Source organism: Pagrus major, chromosome 8 (assembly GCF_040436345.1).
Source record: "Pagrus major chromosome 8, Pma_NU_1.0".
Classification (NCBI taxonomy): domain Eukaryota; kingdom Metazoa; phylum Chordata; class Actinopteri; order Spariformes; family Sparidae; genus Pagrus; species Pagrus major.
The window spans coordinates 10,291,024-10,311,200 of NC_133222.1; the positions used below are offsets into that span (position 1 = coordinate 10,291,024).

Here is a 20,177-nt window from a genome sequence, read left to right on the forward strand (position 1 = left end):
GCACCCTGCGGCATTGATCTAATAAATAAGAACTTACACAAGCATTCGTTTCTTGCTAAATGGATATAGATCATGCCAACAAGCAGGCGCTGCTGCCAGCCCTGAAGGAAAATAAGCACTGGGATGTGAAATTCCAGGCCATGGGAACCCAGACCAGCTCTGAATATATTCCTTAATCCCTGCTGATTATTTCAAAGTAATCCAGAATCTAATTTCTTTTCAACTTCCAGCTTCAACAAAATGTGAAGAGTGTCTTTTATTTCTTTATAGTTGCATCACATTCTCCACCTTTTTAGATTTTCTTTCACTGCTCCAGACGCTTGCTATTGATCAGACCCATTCAGTTCCCTTTCCTCCACTATCGTCCAGTTTTAAGGTCTGTTCGTGCCCAATATAGGTGTGTAAAAGCAGAGGTGGGGTAGATTCAAAAGCAGAATTATTTTGCGTAGTTTGTAAGTTTCCCAGTGGCCTCAAACTCGGAGTGCTCGTGTCTTTCATCGCATGATTACAAGCTTGGCAGGCAATTTACAATAGTAGGGCTAAATGCCGCAGGGTCAGAGAGAAAGGCAGCCGAAAACCTCAGCGTGCTATTTCTCGATAGAAGCCTTGGCCCCTGATACCGCTGAGCCCTGGAGTGAGGCCAGGGCAGTGATTTGAAGAATTCCTCTGGTTTTTGTGGCCCTGGAAGTGCCCTCTTTACAGGAAATGTGACATGAGCCGGCGTGGACAAAGATCAGAAAAGAAGCAGCCATGGCTTCTGTGATGGAGCTCTACAGCTGGCAACTGTCAGTGGACACAGAGCTCCTCGCCCGCTACTCGTGACCTCTCGGGCCTCATGCTGCTTTTGAGGAAAGGGATGAGCTCAGCAAACACTTATCCATCAAATAATAGTAAGGGAAGAGACCTACATGCGTGATGCTGTAAACCTCCAACATGGGAGACACAGATACTGGTGATCCCTTCGGTCTGTTGTATGCCAGACTGCCATGTTCACCAACATCCTCCCCCCACTAACGGCTTAATCTGGCCTCCCCCACCACCACCAATGGTTGCAGCTACCTCATTAATGCCCAATCGTCCAGCTCGGGGACTATTGTCGGAGGGGGAGGGAGCCCGTGCTTGAATTCCGCAAAGCAATTTGAATATGTAATGTGCCAGCCGAGATATAATCACCAAATCCTATTCAGTGATTAAAGAACACTTAAATTGCACTCACTTAACATTTCTTCACAGAAAGACTCTCATGAGCAGGTTAATCTGCGGCTCGCTTTACAGATGTTTCATGACATGTTTACATATATTATTTGTGATTTGGACACATTACGCCCGCCGCCTGGATCAAAATTCCAGCGTTCATGCGTCATTCCTGTATTTCAGATCTTTCATGTCTGCACATAGACAACAGGCATGGAGACACGGGGGCTCCCTGGGGTTCGCCAACTCCCCTTACCTCCTCCCCCTCCCTGAACAAAGCCTCCCCAGTTGCGAGCCTGACCCAGTAACCTGGCTAGCAGCCTGGGGGTATAGCGCACCCTGTCTTAGGGGCTTCCAGGACCCGTGTGAGCGCACAGGGCCAGCATTTGTGTACAGAGCAAAGTCACTTTCGTCAATGCAATCGGCTCTTGCGGGGATTAGAACAGCTCCTTTTAGACAGGGCCGATTGTGTGGTAAATGTGTAGTAGCCTAGCAGGCAGAGCCGGGCAGGGTGTAATAGTGGCCCGGGCTAATCCGGCCGGACACAGGCATCTTTCTTTACAGACGCTTTGCAGGAATGCTCTCTTGCTTTCAGCGCCAAGTGTTTTAGTAGATTATATACCTCGTCTCTGTATGTACATATACAGTCTAGGATGTCTGACACAACATAGTATAACTAAGCAAATTCATGACACATTTCCCTCAGGCTGCGGGCTCTGGTGCATACAAAGCAGCCACGTTCTCCATGTTGATCACTGGAGAAAATAAAACAGTCCAAGGCAACGACTGAAATGAAATTCATCCCGACATTTGTAAAGTCACAAGGCCGACCTCTTTGCGGATGCATGCATGTGCTTCTCGAAAACGCTTGAGAATCAAATAAGATGTGCGAGAGGAACTGTCACAAGTGCGCTCCACAGCAAATCAGAACTAATTAGAGCATTCAATTTCTGAGGCATTAGGGAGAGTATGCAAAACATCTTACCCCCTGGCTCCCCTTGAAGCAAATCGCTGGCTGATTTGATAGTGATGCCTGAGGAGAGAGAGGAAAAAGAAGAAAGTGGTCAGGAATCGTGTTCATGTTTAATCTAACGGACAGCTCATACATTATGAGCGGAAATATATTGCCATTGTTCCAGCTCTGCTCTGTGGATTTCCCCTCGATAACGGTATCCTGGCTTGATAAGACAGAACTTTTCCTCATTAAATGCCAAAACGTTCCCCTGATTAATTACTGTCATATTTCTATATCATTAAGCCTCCAGTTCAGGGGTTTCTGGCCCTAATCTTCAGAGGAATGTGTGTGATTAATCGATCTTACAGAAAACACTGCTAACGTCAATCAGTTTTCATGTTTTTCAGCTGATTTCCCCTCTAAATGACGACGTGAATAAAGGCCACAAACGATCCCAGCAGACAAAAGACGACGCTCCTTCTGAAACCAATTACATTTCCTTAAAAAGCCACTTTTATAAGGCCTCCGTGCTGTGGTTGTGGTGTAACCGCGCTGCTCTCCAAGACCACAGAGTACCTGGCTTAAGCTCCCCGACATCATATTGTTTCTGTCCCCGCCTGCTGATAAAGAAATATTAAATCATAAGGAAATATCTGCCTCTGAGGCAACACGATACATGGTTAATAGATGGAGACTATAATCTGTGAAGTACAGCTGTGCCCGTGATTGACAGCGCTCTTTATTTATTATTAATGGTTTTGGGAAACGTCTTCCCTGTTGAGGAGCATTGTTGTGATTTTTCTTCATCATCCGTTAGCTTTTAATATTGAATGAAATAATAAATATTAAAGCGCAAAATGTTTGATACATATTCCAAACACAGCCGCAGGGTGAAATCACACTCACTTAATATAAGGTGTGAATTTGGCTCGACCTGAAACGTGATTATTAATATTTTGGAGTAATCATTAGAGCTGGAACCGGTGGTTTATTAGGCACCTTTTAACAAGTTGTAACTCATAGCTTTATAGATGCTGATAAATCAATTAATCTTTGTGAAACCCCAAATCAACTGAATACAGTACAAAGACGAGATATTTAGCTATGTTCAAACTGATAAACTTTATTGTTTTTGTCAATATACACTCAGTATGAATCGGATGAACCGCAGCGCTCAAGCTGTTTACGAATCGGGGGTTGTACACTAGTTATTAGCGATTATAAAAAGAATAAAAAATTTTGGGTTGCCAGGTTGAGATCAATCTTTTTGCATCCTCCTCTAGCTGAAGCGTTTCGACCACTATCCATGTATTAGCAACTTCTTTATTTACTGCAGAAATGAGAGTTTATTAATGGATTGCCATCATTTATAACTGCATTACAGAACAGAATTAATAAACACCAGCAAAAAGGACTTTTTACAACCTGGCAACCCAAAGTTGGTGCTTTAATGGCTTATAACCGATCTCTAGAGCATTAGTAAATTATATATTAACTATTAATGAAGCCATTAGCTACAATAATAAACCCTTCGTATAATAGGGATGTGGATTAATGAATTAGTGGATCAACTGAAAATCATTCTGCATTTATATTTCATAACGGATTAGTCGTTAAAGTATTTTGTTTAGTTTTGGTGGTTCTGACTTCTCACATGTGAACATTTGCTGGTTTTCTAAGTCTTTTATGATTTTTATTTTAAGACATGTCATCAATCAAACACTTGAGAAAACAATCTGCACGTAAAAACACAAGTCGCAGCCCTAATTTGATTAAAAAACTATACAATTTCATGTACAAGAATGCTGTATTTTCCCCTTTTCCTCACAACACAGACATGAAAACACATGAATAAATCATAAACGCTCTTTCAGGTTGAGGTTGGACTGCATCTTAGCACACCACAGTGGGAGTCCAGCGGTCTGAAACCAGTACTTTCTGGGGTGGTCTTTCGACTTGGAAAACTTTTGCAGTAACCTCTCCTGCCTTGCCTGCCTTGCCTTTGCCTGCTTTGGCCTGGAGGAAGCTGTCAGGCTGTGTGAGCTCTGGAGTTTACTCTGCTTCACAGACCAATGAGCTCTGGAGCTGGGCGGGCTTCCAGGCGTGTAAAAGGCAAAAAAACAATAATACACAAGAGCTCAGCAACAACTTACTGAGCCCAGAGCCGGACTATACACAGCTTGAACCACATCCCCACATCCAGGAGGGGGTGAAAAAAAAAAAAAAAAAACCCTCCACCAAATGAGCCCCTTAAACTGTAAAGGACTAACTGTCTTTATCAAGCATTGCTCTGGGAAAGACCATTTGGATCGACTAAATTATCTCGGTCTAATCTAATGGACCATAAAAGCTATAAAACAGTCTCCAGATTCAGAGGAGTCGAATAATTTGCTTGATAGCTTGTTCATTAATTTATTCCCGAGAGCGAAACGAGCAGAAGAAAAACACCCTTTTTTTTTTTAAAGAAAGAAAAAAAAACATTTAATGACTGGCAATCATGTGCTAATCTAAATAATGAATTTCAGATGTAATGTATGTAAAGAAAGCAGCAGGGTTTCAGAGCTGGGGGCACGATCACAAACCTCTGCTGTCATGTAGGAACTTTAATACCTTTTTTTGTGTGTGTTGTTTCGGGAGATTACGCGTTTGGCACACACACGCACAATTTTATAAACAATCCGGAAAAACACACTTTAAACTGCTTCATTCATCGCAGTCTGTTCAATACGCCTGTTCTGATCGCACTAAAATCAAGCTTTCTGCTTTCTACTGTATCACAGCCGAGATAAAAAACCAACACAAGACAACAGTATCGCGTCTGTCGAGCAGATTTCAAGTCTGAACTATGTCAACTTTACTTTTTATTATTATTATCGCTACCAAAGGGAAAGACGAGCTGTTTCCTAGTAGGGGTTTTTACAGTTCCCGGAGTTTGGCGATTAAAAAAAAAAAAAAAAAATGAAAATATAGCTGGTAAAAGAAAAACACACACACACACACACACACACACATAGAGACACACATAAGATCCAAAGTTCAACGCGATGGCTCGTCTTACCTTCAGGTTCTGGTAGGCTTCGAGGGTCCGGATGGCAGTGTCAGTGAGTTTGACGTGGTAGAGAGTTTGATTCGGGGTGTTTTTGTTGATTTTGCCACAGGAGAGCCCATACCGATGCTCCTGTCTCAGCGCTGCCATTTCTACAACTGAAGGCTATTGGCGACATTCTGCCTGAGACGTCACGGGAGGAGAGAGCGTGTGGGCGGGGCTTACACACAAACACATGCGCGCACGCACGCACGCACGCAGCCAGGCACGCAGGCACGCACACGTACAAACACACACAGGAAGTGTGATTTAAAGAAACTAGTGTGCTTTCGCTTTCCAGGTCACTGTCGTTGGTCACTTGAGTGTCCACAGCACTTTGTCTTGTGTTGGATCTGTTCTGTATGTGCAGCACACACACACACACACACACCGGTGAGGTACAAACCCCACCTGCAGAGAAATGTACAAGTGGCAAATGACCTTTGTATAGATTGTAATTAAGATTGTAACCAAATCAAAAATTGATGAAAAATCTTTGTTTACTCCTGAAGCAATAGTCTGCAGTGAAAGACGGAGAAGATCTGTCGTTAAACAGACTGAAAGTACAGAGACGCTGAAATCCAGTTTAATATGCACAGTTTTTTTAATCTAATAGCTTTATTGACATCTCCACAACAAAGTACACCATGGCTGAAGTATTGTACTAATAATGGGTGTTGGTAAGTACTAGGGGTGTAACGATAAATCGATCCGGATCGATATATATCGATTCAATGATCAACGAGCCAATAGCATCGATGCAAAGTGAAAACATCAATTCATATCGGTGCCATCGTTAAGATACACCTTTATTTTGAAATTCCCATGGCACATCAGTTTCCATCCATGCGCAACTCCTTTCAAAACAGTGCTTTCTTTTTATTAAAAATAATAGATTGTTTTCCATTTGAATGTCTGGAACCACTGATGAAATAATATTTCCACTGAAGAGTTCAATAGTGAGACATTGCATACAGGTCATTATATCATTTATACATTTATTCTACTCATGTAAAAGTACAGAGGTATTATCAGCAAAATGAATTTATAGTATCAAAAGTAAAAGTACTTCTGTAGTGTGGCCATTTTCAGACTGTTACTTGGGATGCAACTAGCGACTGTTTCCATCATTGATTAATCTGTAAAATGCTCATCACAAAGGCAAAAGTGACACATTAAAATGCCTTGTTTTGTCCGACCAACAGTCCAAAACCCCAAAGACATTCAGTTTAAGATAAGAAAGACAAAACAAGCGTTTGAGAATCTGCAACCAGAGAATGTTGAAAATACGTCTGAAATGATCAATCAATTATCAAAATAGGTGTAGATTGAGTTTCTGCCAACCACTCACGTCACCTTTAATTGTTACATCATGCTATCATACTGTGACGTGTTAACGTGTAAGCAGCATTTTAAGGTTGTAGCTGGTGGAGGCTGAGCTAATTTTAGCTAGCATTACACAGTCAAGTAGCTGAATACATAATAACCTGCGTAGTTTGTAAGATTATCACGTTTTAATCGTAAATGTAACTGTAGCTATAAAGTAAAAACAGTGTCGTAAAAAGTACAATATTTTCATCTGAAATGACTGAAATGAACAATCTCCAAATAAATGACACAACTTTACTCGCTGTGTGTATCATTTCTGTGTGTGTGTGTGTGTGTGTGTGTGTGTGTGTGTGTGTCAGGGAAATTAAAAGACAAATATGGAATCTGGATTAATTTAATCCCTGATGGACAACATGCTTCGGCTGTGGATTAAAGCGCCGCCTCACAGTCAGAAGTGCAGTGTTTATTTACAGTATGTTAGTGTTACATTAGTCCACGTCGGCTCCTGCAGGGCTCATGTTCCCTTTGCAGTCTGTCATCTTCTGAGTCCGGAAATATGATTCAAAGGCACTTGACATTACAGCCAAATATTTGTTGTAATGTGTGATCTTTTGTTATGTTTGCTGTTGACTTAAACGTGAAGTGGTGAATACATTTGCAGCGTTGCATCAACTTAACGACTGTATGTTTTCTGTTCCAGTCGTTTGCTGTAAGACAGATTCATAAAGTCTGCTAGAGCTTTATCAGCAGCTTTGCAACATTTTAATCAATGTTACCTCCGGCCTGTTGTCATTATATCAAATAGAAACCTCACTTTTCTTGAGCTTGTCACGGTCTGCTGAACCGAAGGAACAAAACTCCTGCTGGTTAAATTACAGTTTAGTATTTATCTGTAATTATTTAAGGCTCGGAAAAATGTAGGTCAGTTTATTTTCTCGATTAACCTGAAACAACAAACATCTTTTAATTACCTTCACGGGTTAAAAAAAAGAACATTTGTTTCGGTTTTCAAGAAAAAATTGTGAATGAATTATACACATGGTGTGACGTGTGTATCCTCCGGCAGCTTCACACCGTAGCAGCACTGTATTTAATATGTAATCTAATGTCACCTTTACAGCCTGCAGTGTTGTGGCACTTCTTAAAAAGTGAAAGCAAAAATCTCCAGACGCAACTCGAGGCAAATTAAGTTAGAGCCTGTATCCCCCGAGATCTTATTGGTAGGTTGCGTTCATGGAAACTGCGTTATGGAGCACAACGGTGAAGTCATTAAGAAGCTTACAGACGTTCTGGCAGATTAGGTTTTTCTCTTCTAATCCTGCAGATTACCACTGCACAAGCCTGCTGGCTGGGAGTGCTTCGTTGCGCTGCGCAGTTTCTTTACATTGATCATTTTTTTTGTCGCTCACTGGACTTTGTAGACTAAGGTGGACACGGGTAGGAGAAAGAGGAGGTCAAAGTGCAACAGAACTGCAGAAACTACGTGGCTGCCCCCCCCGGGAGAAAAACTGTAGATGAAGCCAGGGATTTAGGGATGCACTCTGAGTTGGATTAATGAAACACAACATGTATCACACTGTGGATATATCCTGTTTGTTTTGACAGATTGTAGGTTTGCAGAAGTTGGTTCACACCAGAATTACTAACCTGCACCTACTGTAAGTGGAAGATTGGCTGGACAAGGAGGATCATCTCTTTTGCAGGCTAATGCAGACGGTGTCCATCGCTCTCTGTAGTGAAATGGAGACAGAGCCGTGTTGTGAAGAGCTCAAAGACTCTGCAGTGGAGCCCACAGAGCCTGAGGTACAAGGGGCCATTTCTGAGACTGCTGATGGGGACAGTCACACCTTGCCGCCCTGTGGGTCTGCAGAAGAAGGCGAAGAGTTGTTGGGGAAGGAGCAGGTTGAAACGGAGAGCTGTGCGGGTGGGAGTAAAAGCACGGAGATAAAAAGCCCCTCTGATCCTGAGCGAGAAAGTGGAGGCACAGCATGCAAGGAACAGAGGAAACTGAGAAAAACAAACAGCTGGAAAATGGTGCGATTCCAAGACCCATCGGAGGATGATGATGTGTTGGAGAGGGATAGCTCAGCAGAGAGTCTCTTTCCTGAATACGCTCTGAAGGAGTGGACTTCCTCGACCTTTGAGGAGCTGTTCATGGCAGAAGATTGGCAGGACATCGCAGGTGAGAATACATCAGAGGATGGTAGAGACACTCTTTAGACTTGGTATTGCATCACTAACTATAATAAACGTGATTAAAAATGTTTGAAATCAAGCTTGATGTGTTTGTGGCTCTTTCTGAACACATGTTTGCCAACAGCTAGCAGATTATCCCTCCCTGCTGAACACAACCTTCTCTTCTTTCCTCACGCAGAGGACCGGCTGTTGAGGAAGAAGGTGCTGGAGTCCAGTGCACCGAATGCCCTGCTACCAGCCTGGGGCCAGGAGGTCACTGTGAAGATGCAGTGTGTCCTGGAGGACCGCACTGTGGTGGAGAAGGACTGCAAGCTGGTTTTTGTTATTGGAGAGGGAGATGTAAACCAGGTAAAAAGGTTTTAACCCTGCAGTTTTGTCTGACAGGTTAATTTTCGAAAGAGGTCAAAGCTCCAGCGACACTTGAAGTATAAAGAACAACTTAATTGTTAAAGCAACAGGTTTGGGCTTGTGCCCCACATCAAGGTCATTTTGGGTAGTTTTCTTCAGTTTTCACAAGACTAAGAGTCTACAGCCATGCTAGCAGCTCTTGCAAAATGCTAACGTTGGCATGCTAACATCATGATGACAGTGCTAACTTGCTGATGTTGAACTTGTATATTGCTCACCATTTTCACCACCATAACTTAGCGTGTTAGCATGCTCCAATTTAAATTTTCATTCAAAAATTGCAAAACACAAAGTGCAGCTAAGGCTGATGGGAACATTGGTGTTATTGGTTATAAACATAGACAGTATAACCCTGCAGGAGGCAACTCCACTGGTCCAATTGTATGTAAGCTTATGATAAAATGACCCTACTTCTCACTTGATTTCTTACTTCAGTAAACGGTTTCAAAATGAGTTTATGGTCTCAATCGCTAGTTTCAAGTCTTCACCAATACAGCATGATGTTCATTTTGTGAATTATAGTCTCATTTACAGCTAAACAGACGATAAAGCAGGGCAGCTGTAGGGTGTGGCTACCCCGTGATTGACACGTCTACAGATCAAGTTACGCAGACGACCATTAATCAGAGCAGAACCATCACAGCTTTTGTGAATTACAACTTTCGAGTTGAAAACTGTCTTGTTTAATGATGTTATTTCAAAGTGTATACATCTAATCCATCTAAAATGCATGTTTGATGATTTTATGAATCATTAATAAGAACACTTTCAGTAATGTGTGGTTGGAGATCTATTTATCGGCCTCAGGTTAAAGACAATGACAGCCTGAGTTTAGTCCGAGATGTTGCTGTTGGGCGATATAAGAAGCTAGCAAAGCAACATGGTATGTAAAATAAGCAAAGCAGAAATGTCAGATAGGTCGGACCATTGTGTTTAAATACATATCTTCAGACGTTATGGAAATTGACAACAGAATTAAACAAAGTAGCTGATTTATCAAATGCAAATCCACCACCAGTTGTCTGCCTGGATGTGACTGTTGTTGTCAGCGCGGCGTCACTGTGATTCAACCTATAGAAGCATTGCATTGTGTATCCATGGCACCCGCTCATCTACATATGGTCACCTCCCCATCGTGCCAAACTCAAGGCTTCAAAACAGAAGTCTAAAACAATGATGTCGCAGTGGCTACGTCCACTACTTTATATACAGTCTATGAATATAAATCAAAGTATTGGAGGATGTGTGTGTACATACCAAGATTCATGACAATCCATCCAATAGCTCAAATGTCAAAAATGTCGGTGGTGCTGGAGGAAATGTTAGGAAGTCTCCAAAATCATTACTATAAATCCTGTGAAAACCACTAATATGGCAATCCAACATATATTTATATTATAATCTGAACCCACTGACCAACATTTATCATCCCTCAGGCTACCGCAGCTAAAAAAAAGCAGGTCAACATGCTTCAAAACTTGAAATTCATCTTCAGATGTTTTAGTCAATGGAGGACATTAAAATGCACAACTCAAAGTCGTGCTTAAATGTATCCTGTGTAATTATGCAAAAAGCTCTGTAAGTAAATAACACATTGTTCTCTGACACCTGCAGGCCCTGGAGGAGTGTGTCCTATCCATGCAGAGGGGTGAGATCACGTTACTGCTGGCTGATTCACAGTATGCTTATGGACTTCTGGGAAGGTAAGGCTTTGCCGGTTACTGCTGTTTAATGATAAACTGTTGAATTAAGGAGCATGTAGAAGCAGAAGCGAGACTTATCCAGTTATAATTGTTTCGAAGTATCATCTCAACAAGAGGCCCAGGCTTCTTATACCTGTTGCTGCGGGGGCAGCCTGGTCATCCAGGGGTAGCGGGGTTAATGAACCATAAACAGGAGCAGATGGCTTCCTCCTAACACCATTCAGAGGCGGCCTATCAATGGTGTGTTTGTAACCTCCCAACCTATGGGAAGACAGCACTCGTATTACAGCCAATGGTTTATAACCTTTTACACCGTTAAAGAGCCAGGATAAACACAGAGGAGGTTGGCTGACGAGAACTGATTGTTTATAGTTTTAATGTTTGCTTTAGGGAACCCGAACATGTTAGAACGAAGCTTTAATGCAGCACAGTGATTTGATGAGATTACATATCAGTGAAAATGTTTGAAGGAAAAGTATTTTGAGGTGTGACTAGAGGGAGATTTAATGGGATTTAATTTGTTTGCCGGCTGATTATGTTGCAAATTACTTTCTGTAGTTCCCGCTGCTGTAAGGCTTTTCAAGGAGACGCTGATACACTGTATATTAGCAAAAGTGTGACCATTAATTTGATTTCTGAATGCGATATTATCAACTGTATGCCAGTGTTTTTATGAGCCCACACCCGTTAGAGTAAATTAAACATTATTAGATATTTTCAGCCACGTGTGCTGTGTGAGTGGACGCAAAATGTTGTTAAAATAAAAGCTCGGAAAGTGTTTACCTGCAGTTTTTTAGGATGTGCTGTGCTACATGCAGGGCATACTGTACCATTAACAGAGTGGCTGTACAGAGGAGTAATGCATAAAAACAAACATGTGCCCAGAATTATCATGTGGCAGTAAAAGCCTCAGAAAGGTTCAGGATAAAAAGCTAAATGTATTATCCTCATCCAAATTTACAGGCTGAAACAAAAAAAACGGTACATCTGAACATTGTTGACAACACAATAATCCAATGTACTGAACATTTGGTTGGGAAATCATGTTTTTGTTCCAGTGTGTGCACTATACTGTTTCAGCCTCTCCCGTCTGTGAGATCTTGTTTGTTTTATGGAGGGGATGATGGGACACGGGGGTGTGCGAGGTGAGAGCGAGGAGTCTCCGAGGTGTTGTCTGGAGTCTCGCCCTCTGTCGTGTGTGGCGAATGAGGCCAAGAAAAGGGGGGAGAGGCGGCGGGAGGTTAGTTAATGATTGTTTTGATGCAGCTGATTAGGGTTGTGTGCTGTGGAGTCAAATTTAGCTGAACCATAAGGTAGACAATCAGAGCTCTGTGCCAGCTCTTTGAACATGATTCAGTTACTGAGGTTGCTCTGTGCTCCGAATGTGATTTTGTCCTATTTCTGAGGTTGAATACATTTGTTACATAATGAGAAAGCAGCGTGTTACAAACTCAAGTAAACTTAAAAAGATCTGCCAGTAATGGAAAAAATCTTCTGTCTCTAAACCCTGTGAAAGCATCTGTTGAGGGGCTTTTTCTTTCTTGACGAGAGATAGACGAAAAAGATCTATATCACTGAAATATCTGTGCAAAATGTAAGAATTTTATCTGCAAACATTCAAAAAGTATCAACAGAATGTGACATATCATGTTAGAGGGATATCTACTGAAGTCAGCATGCCAACCAGCCGGCCCTGACCTGTACTGGTCCAAAGCTCCCGTGCTAGCAGTATAAGCACTTCCCTGGTGCTCCATTGCTACCTGAGCTAACTAACAAATGGTAGCTACTGTTAGCAGCATTAAGGGCTAACTCCGGTGAAATGATTCCCTCTATTTGTTGTAATTATGAATTCGACATGTGGCCACTTCTTACATATTGCACCTATTAATATGAAGCTACCATTGCCGGGCAGTTAGCGTAGCTTAGCATGACTGTAAACAGGGCGACCGTACACCTCTAAAACTCTGATTAACAGGTTATCTTGTTAGTTTAATCCATATAAACCAAGGCATATGAAGACAGTTTGCCAATTTGCTCTGAGCAGTTTCCAGAAAACAAGCAAAGATTTCAAGAAGTTACGAGTCACTGCGAAGAAATAGTAAAACATATTACTCTTAGTAAAACAGCAAATTGTTGTTTTCACACTGTTTTTGGTATGCATTTACCAAACGGTGTTATCTACTGAGCTTTAGGAGCCAAAAGCCAGATTTTGTTACCTTTTTAACAGGGCCAGGTTAGCTGTTTCCCCGTCTACAAACTTTGTACTAAGCTAAGCTAACTGGCTGCTAACTGTTGCTTCACATTTGCCATACAGAAATAGAAGAGGTTCCGATCTTTTATTCTAACTCTTGGAAGGAGAGCAATTAAAAGTTTTTCCCAAAATGATAATGATAAGACTCCCTCATCATTAATGACATGTTTTTCTGGAAAAAGCATCTACTTAACCTGCTTTTACAAAAGTATTTAATAAATAAATTATTAGAGCAAATAAGCTGACAAAAATTAAGGATCACAAGCAGTGACAGACATCATGTTTCAGAGTAGATTTGACAGGCTCAGCGTGTCTGTGCTGCAAAATGACAGCGAGACAATGAGGGGAAATCTCATTAGCCGCTCTGTGTTTTCTGGCAGATGCATTGATTGAACTCTGTCAGTTGCCTGTTGCAAACAGTGCTGCTAAGAGCTCTCGACAGTTATTTATCAGAACAGCGCGCAAAGCCGGTCAGACGGCGTGATTCAGCGCAGCAGAGTGGTCTGTAGCTCAGTGTGTGGGTGATGGGCGAGCCGCAGCGCCTGATGTGATCAGAGCAGTAAAAAGGTGAATGAGAGGATAATGAAACTCCTGGAAAAGTCTGGAGCGTTTACCTGATTGATTACGACTGATGAACTGGTCAGGACTAAATCTGCTGCAAGAAACACTGACGTTTTTTCCCTGTGTCATTAAAGTTGTGAGAGTTTGAAAAAAGAGAAATGACGACAAACTCCATCACGTTCTCCTTTTCAGGGAACAGCAGCTTGCGTCAAAGCACTTCCCCACTGAGAAATACCCCTTAGTCAGAGACACAGACTGCCCCCCTCAGTCAGTAGGTCATTATCAGAGAGAAGTGGAAGGTAACATCTGTTGATCGCTGGACAGGCGCAACTTTAACACTCATAAACCCTCCAGGGGCCAGAGGGAGTCTGCCTCATCAGCCCTGCACCACCCCAAAGTCAACAACATTAAGTGTCACTGGCAGCTGCTTTATTTTCATTTAAATAAAACTATACTTCCCAGACCTCTACCTCTATTATACAGTATAAAGCACAACCACGTTTCTAGCCATATGTGAGTGCAACACATTTCTTCAGTGCTGTAAGGTTACTTTGGCTGGCTGTCAACAAACAGAAGCTTAAACCTCCAGCGCCGCCAGCAAAGGTGTCACCGTACTTACTACCTCAGTGGCGCATGTTGAGGTGGAGTTAATAAAAACCACAGGGATGTGTCATAGTTAAATTAATAGTTTAATCCAAGTCCAGATGGACATTGTCCGCCAGTTAATCACTACTGCCGTAATGGACTGGACTGTCGTAATAATGTGTCACAAGGGGAGTGTGTGCTTTTTATGATTAGTTCTGCAGTTCAAGTTTATTTTGTACAAAAAGAAAACGTATGTTATGCACATAAGCCCACATGAACCTTATACACAGGAGAATTAACAGTGTGAAACATGTTTTTTTTTCATTTGTTCAACAAGGAAAACACTTTGAAAAAACTTTGTAGACTTTACTTTGTTTGGGTCAATCTGTGCAGTGGGCGGTCGGTTGTTCCCTAACGCAATCAGGTGTTAGGGCATGACGGACCTTTTGGGGGGATTTTTACCTTTATTTGGTATTAGACTGAGAAGATATAGATTGGAAGCACAGGGCAAAAGAGAGAGAGGGATATGAAACGCAACAAAGGTCCCCAGCTAAAATCAAACTGTGGACATTGCATTTATGTGGCATGCGACTTAACCATTAGGCTACGGTTGAATTTGATTCCTTAACAAACTGTCAGAGGTCATCAGGACATCACATTTCGACATTTTGGTTAGGTAAAGCATCCCAAGCACAGCAACAAATTGAGAAGATAAGAAAATCCATGCAGAGGGCTGCCTGGGTCTCTGAAGATACGAGACACTAACACGCCTTTTCGCCTCATTCCAGTCTCCCTCTTTGTCTTGTTTCCGTCTCGTTACGTCTCTTACGTCGTTTCATCTTGCTACATCTGCCGTGCGTGATATGCACTGACAGGTTGAAATCCGTCTTGTGATGTTGGGAAGGCGCCGTGCAGTGACCCTCAAATGAATTAAAACTAAAGTACACCTGGTTTGGAAATGGAAAGGAATAGAAAGTACAGATATTTGTGTTGTGGGATGTAAAAGTAAAAAGTTGTCAAAAAAACAATTACTCGAGTAGAGATACCTGAAAATCTACTAAAGTACAGTAACAAAGTATTTGTACTTGCAAGTAACAGCACCAATCTGTACTAACTGGCCAACATCTGAGATATTAAAAGTATGTATTGTTTTGCAGTAGGTAAGTCGAGGGGATGTTGAGAAAAGTTGTAAAATGTTAACATCAGAATTGTAGTACTCTGAAAAATAAGCTATAGTATTATAGCATGTGATCCAGGTTGATCAATGGAAAATTAATATCCAAATAATCAAAGAAGAAAGTTGTGTCATTTTATGTCTTCAAGACATTTTATTAATGTGGTCAGCTCAGCTGAGTTGCTGGGTTTTAGTGTGAAATATACATTTTAACCAGGTAGTAGCATCTACAGAAAGAACTGTAAGGGACCCAGAATTGAACCCTGGTGTATCCCTGATGGAGTACAAGGTAATAAAATACCTGCAGAGACTGGGAACAACAACATGCAACTGAAGCAGATAATCCCATAACTCAACAAACACCATGTAATGGAAAAGTAGAGACACAGAGGACACACCAGATGGCTATCATCAAGAAAAACAAGTCCTACTGTTGGAGGAGAGGGAGGAATCTCCCTCTTTTTGACCCTGGAGGAGGTGGGACTGAGGGCTGTTGAAGCCTTGATTATACCAGACTTACTGATCAGGCAGTACAGATTCAGGGTGGAGCAAGTTGAGTGAAGCTTCAGTTCGTGGGAAAGTACCTTGACTCTAGCCTTGATGACTGATAGTTTTTGCCCAACATTAATCATCTGCTACTGTTTATTTGATCTTGCGTGTTTGTGGTTTTTTGTTTTGTCAGACTGCCAGGCTGTCACAGTGAGCAAGTAGATAGTGGACAGTGTTAACAGCATAGAGTAGATGCAATGCATCAAAGATTGAATCAAACAATTATTTTTCAGGAATTGGGCAAGACAAAAAGATACAGACATTATATACGATCAAATAAGACTGAGAGTCGTCAGCCATGCTAGCAGCTCTGTGAGGCTGTACTTACATACAGCTAATGTTAAAGCTCACAACAGCTTACATGCTCACAATGACAATGCTGCCATGCTGATGTTAAGCAGGTATGATGGTTACCATGTTGACCATCTTAGTATAGCGTGTTAGTATGCTAACATTTGCAAGGCTATTTAGAACTACACACACAGTACAGCAGAGGCTGATGGGAACGCCGCTAGTTTTACTGGCCAAATTACATTTTTGTCTTGATGATAGCACTGGAGGAAAAGTCAGATATTATTCGAAGTTATTACAAATCATTCTAACGAGGAATGAATGTGTGAGCCAAATGTAATTGCAGTGGACCATATTCACGAGGCAGCCATTTTCCTCTGACATCACAAATGTTGTACTGCTGCGTTCCAGGTTGTTTGCTGAAACAGGAAGCTGACAAGTCATTGTCATTTCAACATTTCCTGATTGATCAGCAAGTGAAAAGACAACGGATAGCGACATCTGGAGGGACATCGGGACATATTTCAGGGGAAAACCACATATTTGATAACCCATTAGCTAATGTTAGCATCCAACCACTTACTAGCTAACGTTACAGTTTGATTATACATCCGGTGTGTTTCACCTCAAGGCTTAAATAAACGTGTCAAAGATGTGCGTTGATGCTAATGGGTTATTAACAGATATGTTGTTTTACCTTGGAATACAGTCGATGTCTCTCCAAATTTTCACTTTCCACTGTCTTTAGTTGCTGATCAACTAGCAAACAGTGAAACAATAATAATTTGTCCGATTCCTTACGTTTATACGACTTACAGCCTGGAACAGAGCAGCATGACATTTGAGCTTCCAACACCGAGAGTGACGTCAGCGTAAAGTGGCCGTCCATCCAATAGCTGTAGACTGTGCTGCTAATATATCCTATAGTTGTTGGGATATTCAGTCCTGGGCTAAAGATGTGGACCGACTACGTTGTAGCATGGCTAAAAAAAAAAAAGAATAACCACAAAGTTAAGTCATTTACAACCTATAAAAAAAAGAAATCCCATCAAAAAGTCAAGAATTGTATCAACATGTCTGCACACGAACATGTTTTGCATGATGAGCCATTACATCAGACAGTGTTTTCATCCAAACTAGAATGTCATCATGTCAGAATTATTTGGATTAGGTCACAATCTCGATACCGCCAAATCATTTTTAAAAAACATATTTAAGTCTGTGGCGTCTGTGTGCGAGCGTTGTTTGACATGCAGTAAGAAATATTTACCCAAATCTAATAGTTAACATGCTTTGACCACTGAATTGTCTTCTTGGGAATGAGCTCAAGGGGAATCTTTGTTGACACTCTTGAAGGAGTTGGCGTGTGTCGAAGCCTCACACCGAGGCACACCCATACCAGCGGGGAATGCAGCTGAGAAAGGTAACAATGACATTTTTCAGGGCAGGAAGGCATGTGGACAGAGAGATTCACTGAGCAAAGTATCAACACGAGAAAGTTTCAAGTTAGCAGTGCGATCAATGGATGGTGAGTGATGCTACTTGTGTAGGCGAAGCCACCCTTGAATGAAGTGAGAAATATCAGGGACTTGTGACACATTCAGCCTCTTTATAGACGAAGAAAAGCTGCTTAGCATGTGTGTGCCAGCATTTATTTAAATGGTGGATTAATTGTGTGTGTTCTTTTAAAGCCATCTCTCTTCTCATCACCGGATGTAACATGATGCAACCAAGAACTGGCAGTTCTGTTTTTCATTTAATCAGACACTTGCCAGTAGACAGGTACAGTGACTCACTCACCGCAGAGCCGGACTGGAGTCTGTCACTTTTATGCACCCGAGCCCTTCCTCCCCTCGCTCCAGATACGTAAGCCAGTCGTCCACTCAGAAAATCTGCGAGGTGGAGTTCCTCTCTGTGCTTAAGGTGGTATGACTCACTCAGCACAGCCACCTGGGTCAAATGAATAATGTGACCTTTGAGACGCTCCTCTGTTGGAAAACACAATGATGAATCTAAGCCGGTCTTATCTGCATCGCTCTCTGGATGTCAACATGAAAAGCATTTCTTTGTTTTCCTATTTGTCATCAATTAGAAAGTATTCCAGGAACAGCTGAACTCTTGGCTGCCTGCTCACGTGACCTAAACAAGTTTGACTGTAGCTTTTGGGCTGTGTGTGTGTGTGTGTGTATGTGTGTGTATGTGTGTGTATGTGTGTGTGTTTCCCGACACAGTCTCAGCAGGCTGACTAGAAACCACACCCAGACCTCACGCTCCAGGAGCAGGCCGGCAAGCACCGACAGCTGTAGCACGCTTCAGATAAGATCTGTTCTCAATCAGCATGCTGTCTTCTGTTGACGACAACCGCTGCCACAGAAGTTTGACGATTCACGTGTTGATTTAAAGCCAAAAAAAGAAAAATGTAAGAACTAAATCTGAACAGAATCGACTCGATGTTTTACTTATGAAGACGAGATGGGGGGTTGTTTTGGCTCCGCTGCAGTATTTTTCCCACTCAGACCATTGTTTGAACTGTGCATGTCCCTCATCTAATCTCCCTGGATGTTTACCTTTTTCCCTCTACTGCGAGCAGGCTTATCGCTCTCATCGACACAGCCTGGGTTGTAATATAGCCCTGCCCTCAGTTACTTCTGCTTTCAGTGGTCAGGGGCGATTAAGTGGGACTGTAAATCTCCTCAACTGAACTGTGCTTTTATTGAATTTTAGGTGGATAGTCTATTTTTAGAGCAGATAACACTCGGTGGAGGCAAGTTGGCTTTGTATTGCGTGACCGCCACACTGGTTGGAGCTAGTTTTACACCGCTTTGTTTAAACGTGTTATTTATTTTTGTGCCACATTTTCTCCCCACTCGACACCAAAGCATTGCGGCCCTTGTCCCTGCTAACTCTGTTGCTCAATCGGGGGAAGGTGTTGACTGAGTTGGGCAAGTTTTCAACAGAGGCAAGTTTTGTCATTACATGCAAATTAAAACCCACAATATGATATAAGAGTAAACGGGACATTAGCCAACTTGATACAAACCAAACACTTCTTACTGCAACTGTCACCTAAGACAAACAGAAGATGTACAGTCACACAAATGCAAATTGGAGCTTTAGCTTATCATATTACTGTCATTTCTATTTCATCAAGCCTGTTTATTTTATTTGAGCAGTCTTTTGTTCAGGCACCTCTGCCTCCTACATCTTTTTCTTACCGCGCTTTCTCAATCTTCAACATCTCAGCTGCTGTTAAAAGATGTTTCGGACTTTAAAAATAAACTCTTCTTCCCAAAAACACAGCTAGGTTCCATATCAGAAAGGCTGCCATCTGTACCTGCTGTGCTACCCTCACCGCTGATATGTAACTCTCATACGTTGGTGTCAAAACATGCTGCCTGTGCTGGAACACTGAAAATGCTGTCACGCTTCACCGACATCACCTCTCGTCCGCGGTGCCACTAGCTGTGCTCTGTTGTATAACCACACGATGTTGCGACAGAGTCTGTTTTCCAGAGCGTGGCGAGCAGGAGGGACACGGGAGAAACACACGTGAGATGGCACTTCAGCCCCACCAGCACCTTTCCTACCCGAGCCAGGCACTCTTTTTAAATCATCCATGCCTGCTGTGCTCAATACACACAGAGAGAGAGAGGTTAGTAGAGCATGACAAAACATAGATGGCTGCACAGAACAGGTTTTAAAAGTAACCTAATGTGCTCTTGTTGTTGCTCCTGTGTGGTTGTATGCGACTTGGATGTACAATGTCAAAAATATAAAACCCCTCATTGAAAACAAGCAATTAAGATCATTTGGAAATCTTTGGTGTTTCTGGGAACACCAAACAGTGTCTCTAACCCCGACACCTCTCTGAAGTCAGAATTATTGTTTATTTATTA

The 20,177-nt window shown here is 42.0% G+C and overlaps 2 protein-coding genes and 1 long non-coding RNA gene across 4 annotated transcripts in view; 1 reads left to right on the plus strand and 2 right to left on the minus strand.

Moving 5' to 3' along the window:
• Positions 1–5,345, minus strand: part of LOC141000680 (RNA polymerase II elongation factor ELL) — a 29,227-nt gene extending 23,882 nt beyond the window's left edge. For both annotated transcript variants that reach the window (XM_073471457.1, XM_073471458.1), the window contains exons 1-2: positions 5,208–5,345; positions 2,180–2,227 (exon numbers count right to left, since the gene is read on the minus strand). In XM_073471457.1, the coding sequence (XP_073327558.1) occupies positions 2,180–2,227; positions 5,208–5,345 (186 nt within the window). The remainder of the gene's footprint in view (positions 1–2,179; positions 2,228–5,207) is intronic.
• Positions 5,346–8,263: 2,918 nt separating this feature from the next.
• fkbp16 (FKBP prolyl isomerase 16) overlaps positions 8,264–20,177 on the plus strand; it is a 34,269-nt gene continuing 22,355 nt past the window's right edge. Inside the window, exons 1-3 of the mRNA XM_073471378.1 lie at positions 8,264–8,745; positions 8,938–9,107; positions 10,782–10,870. Of these exons, the coding sequence (XP_073327479.1) occupies positions 8,271–8,745; positions 8,938–9,107; positions 10,782–10,870 (734 nt within the window). The 5' untranslated portion in view covers positions 8,264–8,270. The remainder of the gene's footprint in view (positions 8,746–8,937; positions 9,108–10,781; positions 10,871–20,177) is intronic.
• Positions 15,525–19,682, minus strand: LOC141001074 (uncharacterized). Its single transcript, XR_012179579.1, has 3 exons — positions 19,497–19,682; positions 18,082–18,269; positions 15,525–17,695 (listed from the first exon to the last, which is right to left on the minus strand). It is a non-coding gene; the product is annotated as an uncharacterized lncRNA (long non-coding RNA).